General features: G+C 37.0%; 1 protein-coding gene across 1 annotated transcript; it reads right to left on the bottom strand.

Annotated features, from left to right (window-relative positions):
* Positions 1–281: 281 nt before the first annotated feature.
* LOC18431896 (RNA-dependent RNA polymerase 6) lies at positions 282–9,589 on the bottom strand. The gene is made up of 4 exons (XM_088868375.1): positions 9,512–9,589; positions 8,256–8,578; positions 3,171–5,982; positions 282–1,596 (listed from the first exon to the last, which is right to left on the bottom strand). The coding sequence occupies exons 3-4, from the start codon at positions 5,910–5,912 to the stop codon at positions 715–717; spliced, it is 3,624 nt and encodes a 1,207-aa protein (XP_088724501.1). The 5' UTR covers positions 5,913–5,982; positions 8,256–8,578; positions 9,512–9,589; the 3' UTR covers positions 282–714.
* Between the last annotated feature and the right edge of the window lie 3,235 nt (positions 9,590–12,824).

Raw genomic sequence — 12,824 nt, 5'->3', positions numbered from 1 at the left:
AAAAAATCTCGAGAGAACAACAAAGGTCAAAAAAAATTCAGGGAGAGAGAGATGGTTTGACTACCAAGCAATTGGGAACTGAAATTAAAGGCAAAAACTCTGGATTACAAACCAGAGAGAGGGGGGAGGGAGGGAGAGATTTGGAAGAAATGAGAGCCCATCTTCCATCTACACGCGTCCATAAGTAACAAAACACCAGAAAAACTTTACATCCAAATGCGAAATGGCAATACCATCATTAATTGGAACAGAATATAACCCAAACATCAACTCCAACAAAATCACAAAAGCCACATTATCATATCTTTTACATATACAAACAGTGGTGGTTCTTCCAAAATATAAATACAACCAGGTTCTCCTTTTACACATACAGTAGGCACACAACACACATAATACACCAATATAGAGCGAACCTCCTTTTACACATACAGTAGGCACACAACACACATAATACACCAATATAGAGTGACAACCTCCTTTTACACATACAGTAGGCACACAACACACCAATATAGAGTGACAACCGCATGATCAGAGAGCTGATATTAGAGAGAGACCAGCTGCATAGTCATCAGATTCACAAGATTCCTCATGGATCTAGGCTCACCATATCAACACAGTCGCGAGAGAGAGAGAGAGAGAGCCCCAACATACAACAGAAGTAAGTGGCAGAGTGGCCTTCCTAAGGAAATCCAAAGAAAGTGCCCAAATTCAAATGTGAGGGAGCAAATAACAGGCAAGAGAGTCGATGGGTTTTGTTGGATCAAACTCCCTCTTAGCCACCTTAATCTTTATCCTCATCAAATAATCTACAGCAATCCATGGAAAGCTCAATGGGGTGGCCAATTCCCTACCTGACTTCTCCGCCATGCCCTTCCTTTCTCTTATCTCCTCAAGCTTCTTAACCCACTCAGGGTGGTAGGTCACTTGGTACCAAGCTGAAGCCTTCTTTTCATAGAAGGCATTCTTCTCCTCATCACTCAGCTCGACATCTGAGCCAACATTTTCAAAGATGGCTTTGAACTCCTTATTCAAAGCCCTATACGTGTTATTCAGCTTCTCTTTTAATTCGCCCACCTTCCGACTGTTATGTTTAGAGATAGAGGAGTAACAACCTGTAACCACCTCACCCTCAGAGCTCACATTATACAGCCCAAGGAAAAGAATGATCTGCCTATCGTATAAACATTTATAATGCCAAGCCTCTGACAGGAAGTTCTCAGAGCCTGGCACCTCGAGGTCCAAGTCATAGGGGAGGTCATCTAGGGAGTGAGGCTCTATTTCGTCGAACTTCAGTTGAGGAGCATCCTTTATCTTTTGATAGAGGATTCCAAGGATTTTCTCCGATTTGTATGAGAAAATTCCATCCTTCTCCATGAAGTCAGGGTACATCTTGGGTTTAAGGTTATTGGGCAAGAAGACTTGCTTACCGGTTTTGGGCACATCTACGGCTATTGCAGCTAGCTCTGCCAAGTAAAGGCAATTCTCATCTAGCGCCCCGTCCTTACTTAGGTCTGCATGCACCACATGAGCATTGCTTATCTGCCCAATGCTATCACTCACCATATGCTTCATGAAGAATTCAATTATATCCTGATGAAAAATACAAGAATAATATTAGCATCATTAAAAGGACAAACAATTTTAACAATAAAATGAATACTCTCTCTCTCTCTCTCTCTCTAGAATACATAGATGACATTATCAGAAAGACCAAGAACAAATTAAAGAAACAGTAGTGTGAAAGAATTGAAGATACATGCCTTCTCCAGATACTCAAAAATAATAAACAGAGAATCAGACACAATGGTAAACCAATCATTTCGAGCTACAGGCACAATGATTGCACTGAAATGACGACAACGAGAAGTGTTCTGGTCGTCTTTTAAAAGATCAAGGCGTTGCAAATATTTTTTTTTAACTTCAGAATGAGACCTGGGGTTCCCTCACAATAACTTCGCTCACACACTGTCATGTCTTGAAAACAGAAGACAAGACCAGGTCAGCATAACCAATGGATAGATGCTTCCGTTTTTGATGGGTCAGGGAAGTTCCCTTTTCACTAATTAAAAACACTCGACTTCACTCTCCAAGTTATGCACGCTTGGGCCAAGCCAAGTCCAACAAAGCTCACCTTTTTTAGCATGAACAGTATAAAAGCTTTCTAATCCATACATAAATTGGTGACAACCAGATATAAAAAGCATGCAAAACCAACATCTAGTAATAAATTCGCAATCAAAAGGGTTCAGCACAAGATCCAGCTATATATGTAACCACACCTCCACAAAACGTTTGAACTTAATTAACTTTCCTCTCTCTATTTTTGCCATTGTGTAATAAGAAGGCATCATACAAAACCAGTTTGTCTTGTGGCTTCTAATTCAATGCGACAACACTAACAGGAAAACAGTTCTCATGGTTTACAAAACAGTACATCGTGTATTCATGCTTTCATGATAATATATCATATCAATAACAAATGTTGCTACTATTGGAACAGCAAAAAAGATAGATCGGGAAGTTGGTTGTTGGACCATATCAAACCATTAGTTGTGTGGAATTAAAGGAGAGTCAATCGTAACACAAAAACACAAAATGTCACTGACCAAACTTGCGGAAATAATCAAAGCCAAGAAAAAAGATGATACAATGATGTTCTTTCAGTTCACCGCAGTTCTGCATTATCATGTCACCAGACTATCCAGACAACCGAATGTTCCAAGTTTTCAAGCCAAGGTCCAGTGAACAGTATATTGATTCACATGCACGTATGAGGTTCATGTGTGCATTAGGTTTAGTCACAAGTGCCACCATGAGTGATATATTCCTCTTTTCTACAACTTAGGGAGCAGTTTAGTGCAACGCCATATACAGTTCCAAATTTTGAAGAAAATTTCTATGAAAATTAATTCTCCAGAATCCCCCATTAAAACCAAGTTTAATCACATCCTAATAATTCTAAAGAAAGAAGACAGAAAGCAGCAGAATTGCATAAGACAAAAGAGTTCAAAAACCTTGCTAGTAATAGTAGCAATAGTATGCACATAAAAACACTATCCTATTTCTCAAAAAACAATGGGCACATAAAAAAGCTACCGAACTGTAGTCACATGATACAACAAAAATACCATACAAAAGAAATTGTCATAAAGGTAAAGGTATACCCGAGACGACACTTCCCGTGGTGCAAATTTGGCTTTTCCAGAATCATATTCCATCGCAGCCCAACTCTTGCCACTTGGAGGCACAAGCTTTTCGTTCCAAGTGACAAAGTAAGTATCTCCATCTAGATCACTTCCTGATGCCTCGTTGGTATGCGGTCTATCCCCCTTTTGAGGGAAAACCAAACAATCAACTAAATGGTGCAACCCAGGTACATCAACTGCTTCAAGAACCCGAATTTCCCCAGGGTGGAGGCAAGGGTTCTTGGCAATAACAACAGTTCCTGTGATTACCTTCACATTGTGTTTCCTCTTAGAGAAACTCTTACCATGTTTAATGAAACAATTCTCCAAAGAAGGGCTCGAGACTTGGATAAAGCACTGCCCATGCTCTAGTTCACCTAACTCATCCAAACATCCCATCAACCACCGACCATCAGGATTAAATATCCTTGCTTTTGCAAGTAAGTCACCTAACTGAGCAGCTCGAATGCATGACAGCATCTCTCTAAGGTGGGGTTCAGTTTGGGGTGTGAATCCAGCACTCAACATAATTGCAGCTGTATTGGCTTGCTCCCCACAAGAATTAGTCACCACCTTGTGTGCCACCTCAGTGTTCACGAGTATTTGGCTCAAATCAGACACCATTGAATCTTGCAACTCCAAGAAAGCTTCATTAGGTACCTTCAAGGTTGAAAGAAGGGTTATTATCTGCCTATTTAGGTATCCAGGTTGGAAACGGGTCCAAGTAATAACCTCAAGTATGCTGTGCTTTGATTGGAATTTGACCATACTTGGTCTTATCGAGAGTTTGGCCTTCCCATCACCAGGCCAAGTCACAATGACACCCTTGCAGCCTGCATACCTGACTTGGTAAGCACAAGGAGGGTTTTCAGAGAGCTTCAACTTGCTCGCAACTTGGGTTGCGAGCTCTGGTGTGATCTTCCCTATCCCATCGGAGAAAACATATCCATTTCTTTCTATCTCTGCGAGCTTAAAGTTCACATCCTTCTGATCAACTTCAACTGTGGCATAAGTCGAGGAAAAGCACATTCCCATCCTTGCTGCACACTTAGCAACATTCTTATCCGTGAACTTACCCATCCACGACCTAATTGAGTCGGCAGTCGTCTTCTCAGTATCAGCAAAAAACCACGCTGACCGGTCCCTCAATTGGTTTGATGAGAATGCTAGAAATGAATACCTACGCCCACATAGATTAAAACCATCAAAAGCAATACTTCTCACCCTCCTGAATATTGTCGTCTTTTGTGAAGGTTTAATATGAGAGAAATCCTTGACAATGGGAGCAGTGTAGATAGAAAGAACACCAGAATTCAGAGTTTGGAGCCCTTCATCTGTAAATGTGACCCTAATAAACCGGTCCGATATTTCTCTATAATTCCTAAGGACCCGGTTAGAGAGCTCGACCTGAGGAGGAAGACACTGAGCTCCAGTTGGGGTAATCATCAACCTCCTCACCTCTACACTCTCTTCGGGAATATGGGTTTCCTTCAGGAGCCTTGGATTCTTCAAGAGCCATTCATGGACAGTCTCCAACTTCCTATACGCATCAAAAACTGGGCGGCGACAAGAGTACATGTGCCTTAGGGCTGCAGTGTTAACTTCGGAAGATTGGCTCCTCAACAAGTCAAAAAATTCCTTGCACAACCTATGCTGATTTATAATGCCCTTGTGCACTAAGCAAGTAACCAAGTACACTATCTCGAAGCATAGTCCCTGCTGAATATTTACTGAAAAAAAATGATCACGCATCTGTTCCATGAATCCATGCTCAGTGGTAACTTTAGGAGGATAACCCAGAGATCCAAGGTCTTTTTGCAAAACTTCATGCTCCAAGATCCTACACTCCCTAAAGTAGTCCCTGGCCTTCTCCCTTATAAGTCCATGACGAGGAGAGAACGAGATTTTATAACAATGGCACCGACCCAACGCACCATTAACACTGAAATCAGTGGTCCTTATCCATGGGTCCTCATCATCCAACAAAGGGAAAGGAACAGTGACATGGGTGTCATCGTTATCTGTCCTGTAATAAATTAAAGGTGATGAACTCAACTGCATGAGCATCCCCAAAGAAGTTTGCTCTTCAAAAAAATGCACCCACTGAATATCTCGGACTGGGAACTCCAACTTCAAATCACATTTGATCACAGCTTTGTGGTTTGTGTCTTTGACCGAGAAAACGATGTCCCTAGGGAAACAAATCCCACAAGTTCCATCATACGGATCCACATGAAAGTTTACCCCTAAATCGGGCCCCTCCCAACCAACCAAAAACTCGGACTCACTAAACAAAGACCCAATTTGAACCTTGCAATTTTTGAATACATTAGGAGGAGTGGTCTTTCTCCTTGCCACGCGAAATGAGCTGTTCATCCCAACGTGAGCTTTCAAAGGGGATGAACCCAAAATTAGTGCACATTTACCTGACAAAGTTTGAGCCCTCTCTGCACACTTAGGTATTGCAAAATGCACGAATGCATGTGGAATGACCCTCGTAACCTCAATAGTTCTTCTGACTTGTGAAGCATCGATTTTATAATCGGGATAGGAATTGGGTGGTGTCAACGACCGCTTCAGTTTGCATCTAATTATTGACCCGACTGCGCCTTCTAAATACTCTACAAGCTGTTGTGCTGAAGTTCCCTCATCGAAACCCGCTATACTGATTTGTGTGATCACCAGCTTCTTCTTGTCATCTTTACTTCCATATATCACCATTTTCTCACTAAGATTTCTCAGTTCAAAACACGAAGCACTGGATACTTTTCGAATTCCAAGTCAAGTGTAACTGCACAAGAAGAGATACAAGATGAGTCCTCGGTAACATGCTTGTATTTATTGATGAATATATAAAAACTCATATACAATCAATTTTACATTTGATTTTTTCAATTGGAGCTTGAGTTTCTTAAAGATTCAGATATGAAACAAATTAAAAAGGGAACAATGCAGGATCATCCATTCTCCCATTTCTAACATAAATTCCGTCAAAATTCAAGTAGTCCACCCAGTAGTCCACCCAATACTCAATAAAAGTAGTCCACCCAGTAGTCCACCCTATACTCAATAAGTAGTCCACCCAGTAGTCCACCCTATACTCAATAAGTAGTCCACCCAGTAGTCCACCCTATACTCAATAAGTAGTCCACCCAGTAGTCCACCCTATACTCAATAAGTCGATGATGCCTATGCAAGAAGATAAGTAGGATGACCATGTAACTACCGAAGAAATTACAATGACAATTACAAAATGAACCTAGTGTTTCAAGTCTCATCAAACCAGAAAATGAAAAGTACTGCATAAAGAAAAGAAATCACAACCACGGTTCTATCTGCCCAGTCTTGATTCACTTCGCATCGAGATTTATGCATATCCTTAGAAAGACTGGAAGTAAAAAGCTTAACCAGTTCTTCAGAGCTCAAACAAGGAGGAACTAAAACTGTTTATACTCCAAAAGAAATCACCCATTCTCCAAATAAGTTTCAGTCCAAAATACGAGGCATTGGATGGTTATTCCGCAAGGTGCAAAACCAAACAGTAGTGTAAGCTCCTTATTACACCTATACTTTTTTTTTTTGAGAGAGCTTATTACACCTATATTTACCAATAAAACGATAATAACCCCCCAAAGATCAGTTTGGCCTCAGCATGCACATGAAACCAGAAATGTAACACACTAATAAAGAAGGGATCTACAGGGATCTACAATATCAGGCATCCTCTCATTTCAATAATCCATTGCTAAATCATTCCCATCAATATTCAAGCATATCGCCCAGTGTAACTAAAACACTTGCAATTTCCAATTAAAAAGGTGCTTTAGTCGAATTTCAACAATCAAAATGGAATTAAAAATACATCAATAAAAAAAAAACTTGTAATTTCCAATTAAAAAGGTACTTTGGTCAAATTTCAACAATCAAAATGGAATAAAAAATACATCAACCAAAATGGAACACAATAATAAGAGAGAAAAATCACAGAATCATCCATTCTAACGATCAACTCCTAACATAAATTCATAAAATTCAATTATATCTGCTAGGACTTCTCACTTGGGTAGGTGTCTTTTTGCTTAAATTTTTCATTAACAATTAATGAAACAAACAAATAAAGAGGGGAGGGGAGACCACAGTACCATCATTCTCCTATACTGTTCAACAATAAATGTAACAGACTAATAAAGAACGGAAACTACAGCCCCCCCCCCCCCACAACACACACACACACAAAAAAAAAAAAAAAAAAAATAAAGTAAAAAAGACCAGAAGTACGACTACTAGCAGCATAACTTCTATGATTACAATCAGTCAATTGGATAGACTTCTTGCTTGAATTTTCATCAATTAAAAGGTTCTCATTATAATGAAAAGGAAAAGGTTTATATAAGGTTGCAATCTTAAAATGTAGAATTAAAGGTGCAAAATCCATCATAAAAGGCTGTTTGGATGGTGGAAAACCCTCTAATCAATCATCTTGATATGGAGATGTATGAATATGGAAAAAAAAGTTTTTAGAGTCCGCGAAATAGTGTATCTTGTAACACATTATCCGGACAGTCCATTTCCAAGATTTTCATGTGTTCATAGATCTACTTGATTTGAACCATTTTTAGAGTTTAAAATTTTATAATTAGAGATGAAAATAGGTTCTCAAGCCAACCTACGAATTTTTTATATCAAAATTAAGTATATGATAAAATTTAGAGGTGAGCCTTAATAGGATTGTTTAAGGTTGCAACCATATGCAAACCACACCCAAATAAAAATAGAAAAAATCTAATAAAAAAAGAAAAATTCCAGTACCATCGTTTCCCCAATTCTAATTATCAAATCCTAACATAATTCCCATAAAAATTCAAGCACATACACTATCAAATAACCACAAGTTTCTACTTTTTTTCAATCTCATATTGTCCCCACAAATTTCAATCGATCAAAATTTTCTCTTATAGAATCAGAGCATCATCAATTCTGCTATACAGAGGATGAATTCCTAAAATATAGTTGCCATTAAAATTCAAGCATGTCATTCAGAAATGCAGGCACGAAAAAGCTTACCAACGCACAATAGCTCCAAGAAACAAAGCGCCAAAAGGATTCCTCAATCTTTCTCTATGTTCAGAGATTTACTCTGAAATCACCTAAAAACAACATCAAAAGACCATGTTTGATTGCTCTGATTCATGATTTTCTCTAAACTTTTCTCTAGCAAGATCGAAGGGAAAAGCCTTCACTTTCAGCGAACTTTCTGTCTCTTGCTTCTTTCCCGTTCAAAACTATCATACAAAGTCAAAACCACCAACCCCCTCTCACACTCTGTCATTTCTCAACAAAATCAAATGAATTTGGAGCTTTCTCGCTCTTGTCCCTAGCTCTTATCCCTGATTTCAGACAGAGTGTGGGAGAGAGATAAGAGAGAGGAAGAGAGAGAAATCAGGAATCAGTTTAAGGAGGGGGAGACAAATTCGCAGAGAAAGAGACAATTGCTCAGCCAGAGATAAAGAGAGACTCCTAGAAAGAGAAAGAGGCAGCAAAACCCGGATTTAACTTAAGAGAGAAAAAGTCGAGACCAAAACCAAAATAGTAATCTTTTAGCCGAAAGAGAGAGTCACAGAGAAAGAGATGATTACAGAGTTATTAGAGACCGAAATACGAATTTTTAGCTCAGAAAGAGAGAGTCAATTGCTAAGGCAGAGATACAAAGATTAGTAGACAGAGAAAGCAAGAGAGAACAAATTTAGGATCTTTAGCTTAGAGAGAGAAAAGTTGCGGAGAAAGGGAAAGGGATAAAGAAATAGTTAGCCAGAGACAGAGTGATTAGTAAATAGAGAAAGAGAGCTATCAAACTGGGATCTTTAGCTTATAGAGAGAGTTGCAGAGACAGGGGAAGAGAAAATTGCCCAGCCAGAAATACAGAGATTATTAGACGGGGAAAAGAGAGAGAGCAATAGGATATTCTCGGCTCGGCTCGGAGAGAGAGAGAGTTGCAGAGAAACGGAAAGAGATTACTGCTGAGCCAGAGATATCAGAGATTATTAGACAGAGGGAGGGAGAGAGCAAAATAGGATCTTTAGCTTAGAGAGAGAAAGTTGCAGAGAAAGGGAAAGATATTCTTACTCAGCCAGAAATACAGAGAAGAGATAGAGAGAGAGAGAGAGAGAGAGACTTAGCTTAGAGAGAGAAAGCAACACTTGATGAGGCAGACCTAGCTCAAAGTGAGTGAGAGAGATGAAGTTACAGTCGATCAGCCAAGCCACATTTAGCTTCTAGAGAGAGAGAGAGAGAGAGAGAGAGAGAGAGAGAGGAAGTAATACTTGCAAGGCAGAAATGTAGAGAGAGAGTTTGCATGCTCTTCCGAGAGTGTGGTGCGCACCTTTGCTGAGGAGGAGGCGTATTTATAGGTTTCTAAAAATGCGCGACTCTCTTCGGGCCTAAGTTTTCATTGCGTGACTGGCAAGGTAAGCGAAGGAGACACTTCTCGAAGGGAATCTCACATATTTCTAAACGCTGGAGACATTACAAATGTATCTTTCTCTCTACATGAGAGACGCCGCATTTGTATTTTTGCACCACGGGACCTCTTTTTTTTTTTTTTTTTTTTTTTTTTTTTTTTTTTTTTTTTTTTTTTTTTTTTTTTTTTAGCAACTTGATACTTAAATTTTCGAACGAAACATTGTCTTTGACAAGCCTATCTGCTTACATATTTGTTTGTCGACGATATACATGAACAAACCTAACACAGAAATCACAACATTCCACTCTCACTTCTCTCACCAATCCCATTTAATAACATTAAGTGAATCTCTTTCGATAATCATAGGTTTGCCAAATTGCTTATCTAATTTAACACCTTGAAGCAATAACTTCATCTCCGCTTTATTTATCGTTATGTTTCCTGCAATCCCAAAAAAAAAAAAAAATTAGACAGGACATTTCCAAAACCATCACGAATGATACCCCTAATCCCTGCGGGTCCAAAATTACTCGTAGAACTACCATCAAAATTCGTTTTTATCTATCCTTCATCTGGTTTCTTCGGAATACCTACTCTAAATCTCTTTGGAACACGTCTCTCACTTGCATTCTCACATAACCTTCCAAACTTTTTGATTTAAGGGGAGGTTTTTCATTTTTTTCCCTACTTTTTGAACTAAGCATCTAAAAAACCTGAGGTATTTTAAGTTTTAAATAAGGTATTGGATTATTTAATTAGGATTTATATAATATTAAGGATATAGAGCTTTAGGTTTTGTAAAAAGAAAAGCCTCAAGTCAAAATTTTGTTTGGAAAACATTTCACGCATAGAAAATCTTTTTGATGGCTTTAAAATCAAATTTTGCCACTGATTATGAATTTTTAGCTCAAAAAATGGTACAAATCATGTAGATATGTGAACACTTGAAAATGGACCGTCTAGATAATTTGTTCTAATATACATTAATTGTAGAGCTTAAATTTATATATTTTTCTTTACAAGCATAATAATAAATGTCTAGATGATTCATTTGACTGTTTTTAAACACCATAATTATAATATTTTGTGGGTTTTGAGGTGAAGCTCTATTTTTTACAAAGCGCTAGCCTTATTCGAACCTTTTCCATGTTTTAGTTGGAATTAAGATTTCTTATTTCTAAGATTGACCTTTCATTACAAATAATGGTGGTAAGTATGGTTTTGTATAGATTTTAGTTACTATTTAGAACTATTATTTTCTTGAATTATTGTGAATTCTACGTAACCATTGACGCAAGGCTTGTTAGCTTATTTTTAATTTCAAATCAATTTTATCAATTATTTAAAATATTTTATATATATTTTTTTTTCTTGTAGGAATCTATGCTAGTATAATAATTTGATAGCTTTTCAACGAAGTTTAGAACTTTAGGTACTATTTCTTAAAGAAAGGAGATTCATGAATACGCACCTAAAGAAAGTAAAAAATAAACAAGCCCTTCAAGGTATTTTCCAAAAGAAATAAATTTGTAGGGCCCACATGAGGCTAAACCCCCTTAACATAGAGAATGAGGAAGAAAGAGTGAATTTCCTTTGTGGGATAAACATATGGGGAAAAAAGTTTTGCACCAAAAATTAATGGAGATAACTCCCAATTTAAATTGTTATAATTATCATTAAAAATGAAGTGAAGTGAATATTGTTTAATCATACTTTGACATCTCGTCCATAAGAAAGAAGGAAAAAGTTTTATATAAGGGCGAGGAGGTTTGTTTCAATAGGCAAAAATTCTCAAATTAATCATCTCAACCTCAAGATATACGGACATAAAAAAAAAAGGATTTAAGTCTTGAAAAGAATGCATCTTGTAATGCATTTTTGGACCGTGAACTTTTAATATTTTCATGTGTTCATAGATTTCCTTAATCTACACTACGTTTTAAGCTTTAAGTTTTATAATTAGATATGAAAATAAAATTTCAGGCCATCACAACGATTTTCATTATTGAAACAACGTCTTTCGACACTATTTGAAGGTGCGCCTTACTTTGATGATTTAGTTCCTCGGCGTTGTACAAACCACACCCTACGAAGAATAGTATAACAAATTCTCATAGACTAAGCATAGGAAATTAGAACTATGGAAGTTTCACAAAATCCCTAGCATATTTTCTCAAAATATATATACACGGTTGAAGCCTGAAATCATCTATCTAGTTTTCCAAAGTCATGAGATGAGGCATGGTTAAAATGGAAAATGGCATGGGCATGGTGATTCAACTGAGATATTAGATAAGAATGGCTTTTAAATTTTTAATTACAAAAACAATGTTATCATTTTAATTAATTACATTTGAAATCATTCAAAATTAGTTTTAAAGCTATTTAATTTTCTAATATTTTTCTCTATCTTTTTTTTTTTTTTTTTTTTTGACTTTTCAAGTTTCTACTTTTCTAGTTTTCTAGTTCTCTCACTTTTTTTTTTTTGAATGGAAAAATAACATTGCTAAAATTCGAACCAACAACTAGTTTTCTAGTTCTCTCTCTATCCATCAGTCTATGATTTCCAAACACACGTACTCACCACAATTTGTAATATAAATAATATAGATATTTTTCTTGTAAAATTTTATAAATAGATAATCAGATCAAAATTGGTTTTAATTTAGACCATTGGGGTTCATTCCGCGAATTTTGAGTTAGCATTTAAGCAAGTACCTCATTGAAAGATCCAACCCCATGTATCATACATGGATTTTACTTTTAATAAGCCAAGTTAGCATATCATCATTCTAAGAAAGTGAAAATATCATTGTAATTAGATTTTTTATGTGAGCTTTTAATTAGTAAAATCTTTCATAGAAATTATAGTAGCTATGATTTTTAAATGTTTAGCTGCATGCTTTGGGTTAACCTATCCATGCATATTTGGAAATTATTTTTGAATATTTTTATTAGGTGCACTTATATTTCAAGAGTATAGACTCAAACTTTCAAGTAATTTGGATTTGTAATAAAAATAAAAAACTCAAATTAAAAAACAACACAATCTGATCGGCCCATATTGAATATGAGACATTGGGTGTATAGTATTGCATTAACCGTTAGACAGACAAAATCTTTTTCCTATATATATATATATATATAGAGAGAGCCAAGTATCTCAAAAGAGT

Source organism: Amborella trichopoda, chromosome 5 (assembly GCF_054954075.1).
Source record: "Amborella trichopoda isolate Santa Cruz 75 chromosome 5, AtrichopodaSantaCruz75HAP2 v2.0, whole genome shotgun sequence".
NCBI lineage: Eukaryota > Viridiplantae > Streptophyta > Magnoliopsida > Amborellales > Amborellaceae > Amborella > Amborella trichopoda.
This window is presented reverse-complemented; position numbering and strand designations above follow the sequence as displayed.

Excerpts from the sequence above, each read along its gene's own strand:
- LOC18431896 (XM_088868375.1), bottom strand. The coding sequence starts at position 5,912 with ATGGTGATATATGGAAGTAAAGATGACAAGAAGAAGCTGGTGATCACA. Across the intron at positions 1,597-3,170 it reads CACGGGAAGTGTCGTCTCGG|GATATAATTGAATTCTTCAT; the intron begins GTATACCTTTAC and ends ATTTTTCATCAG.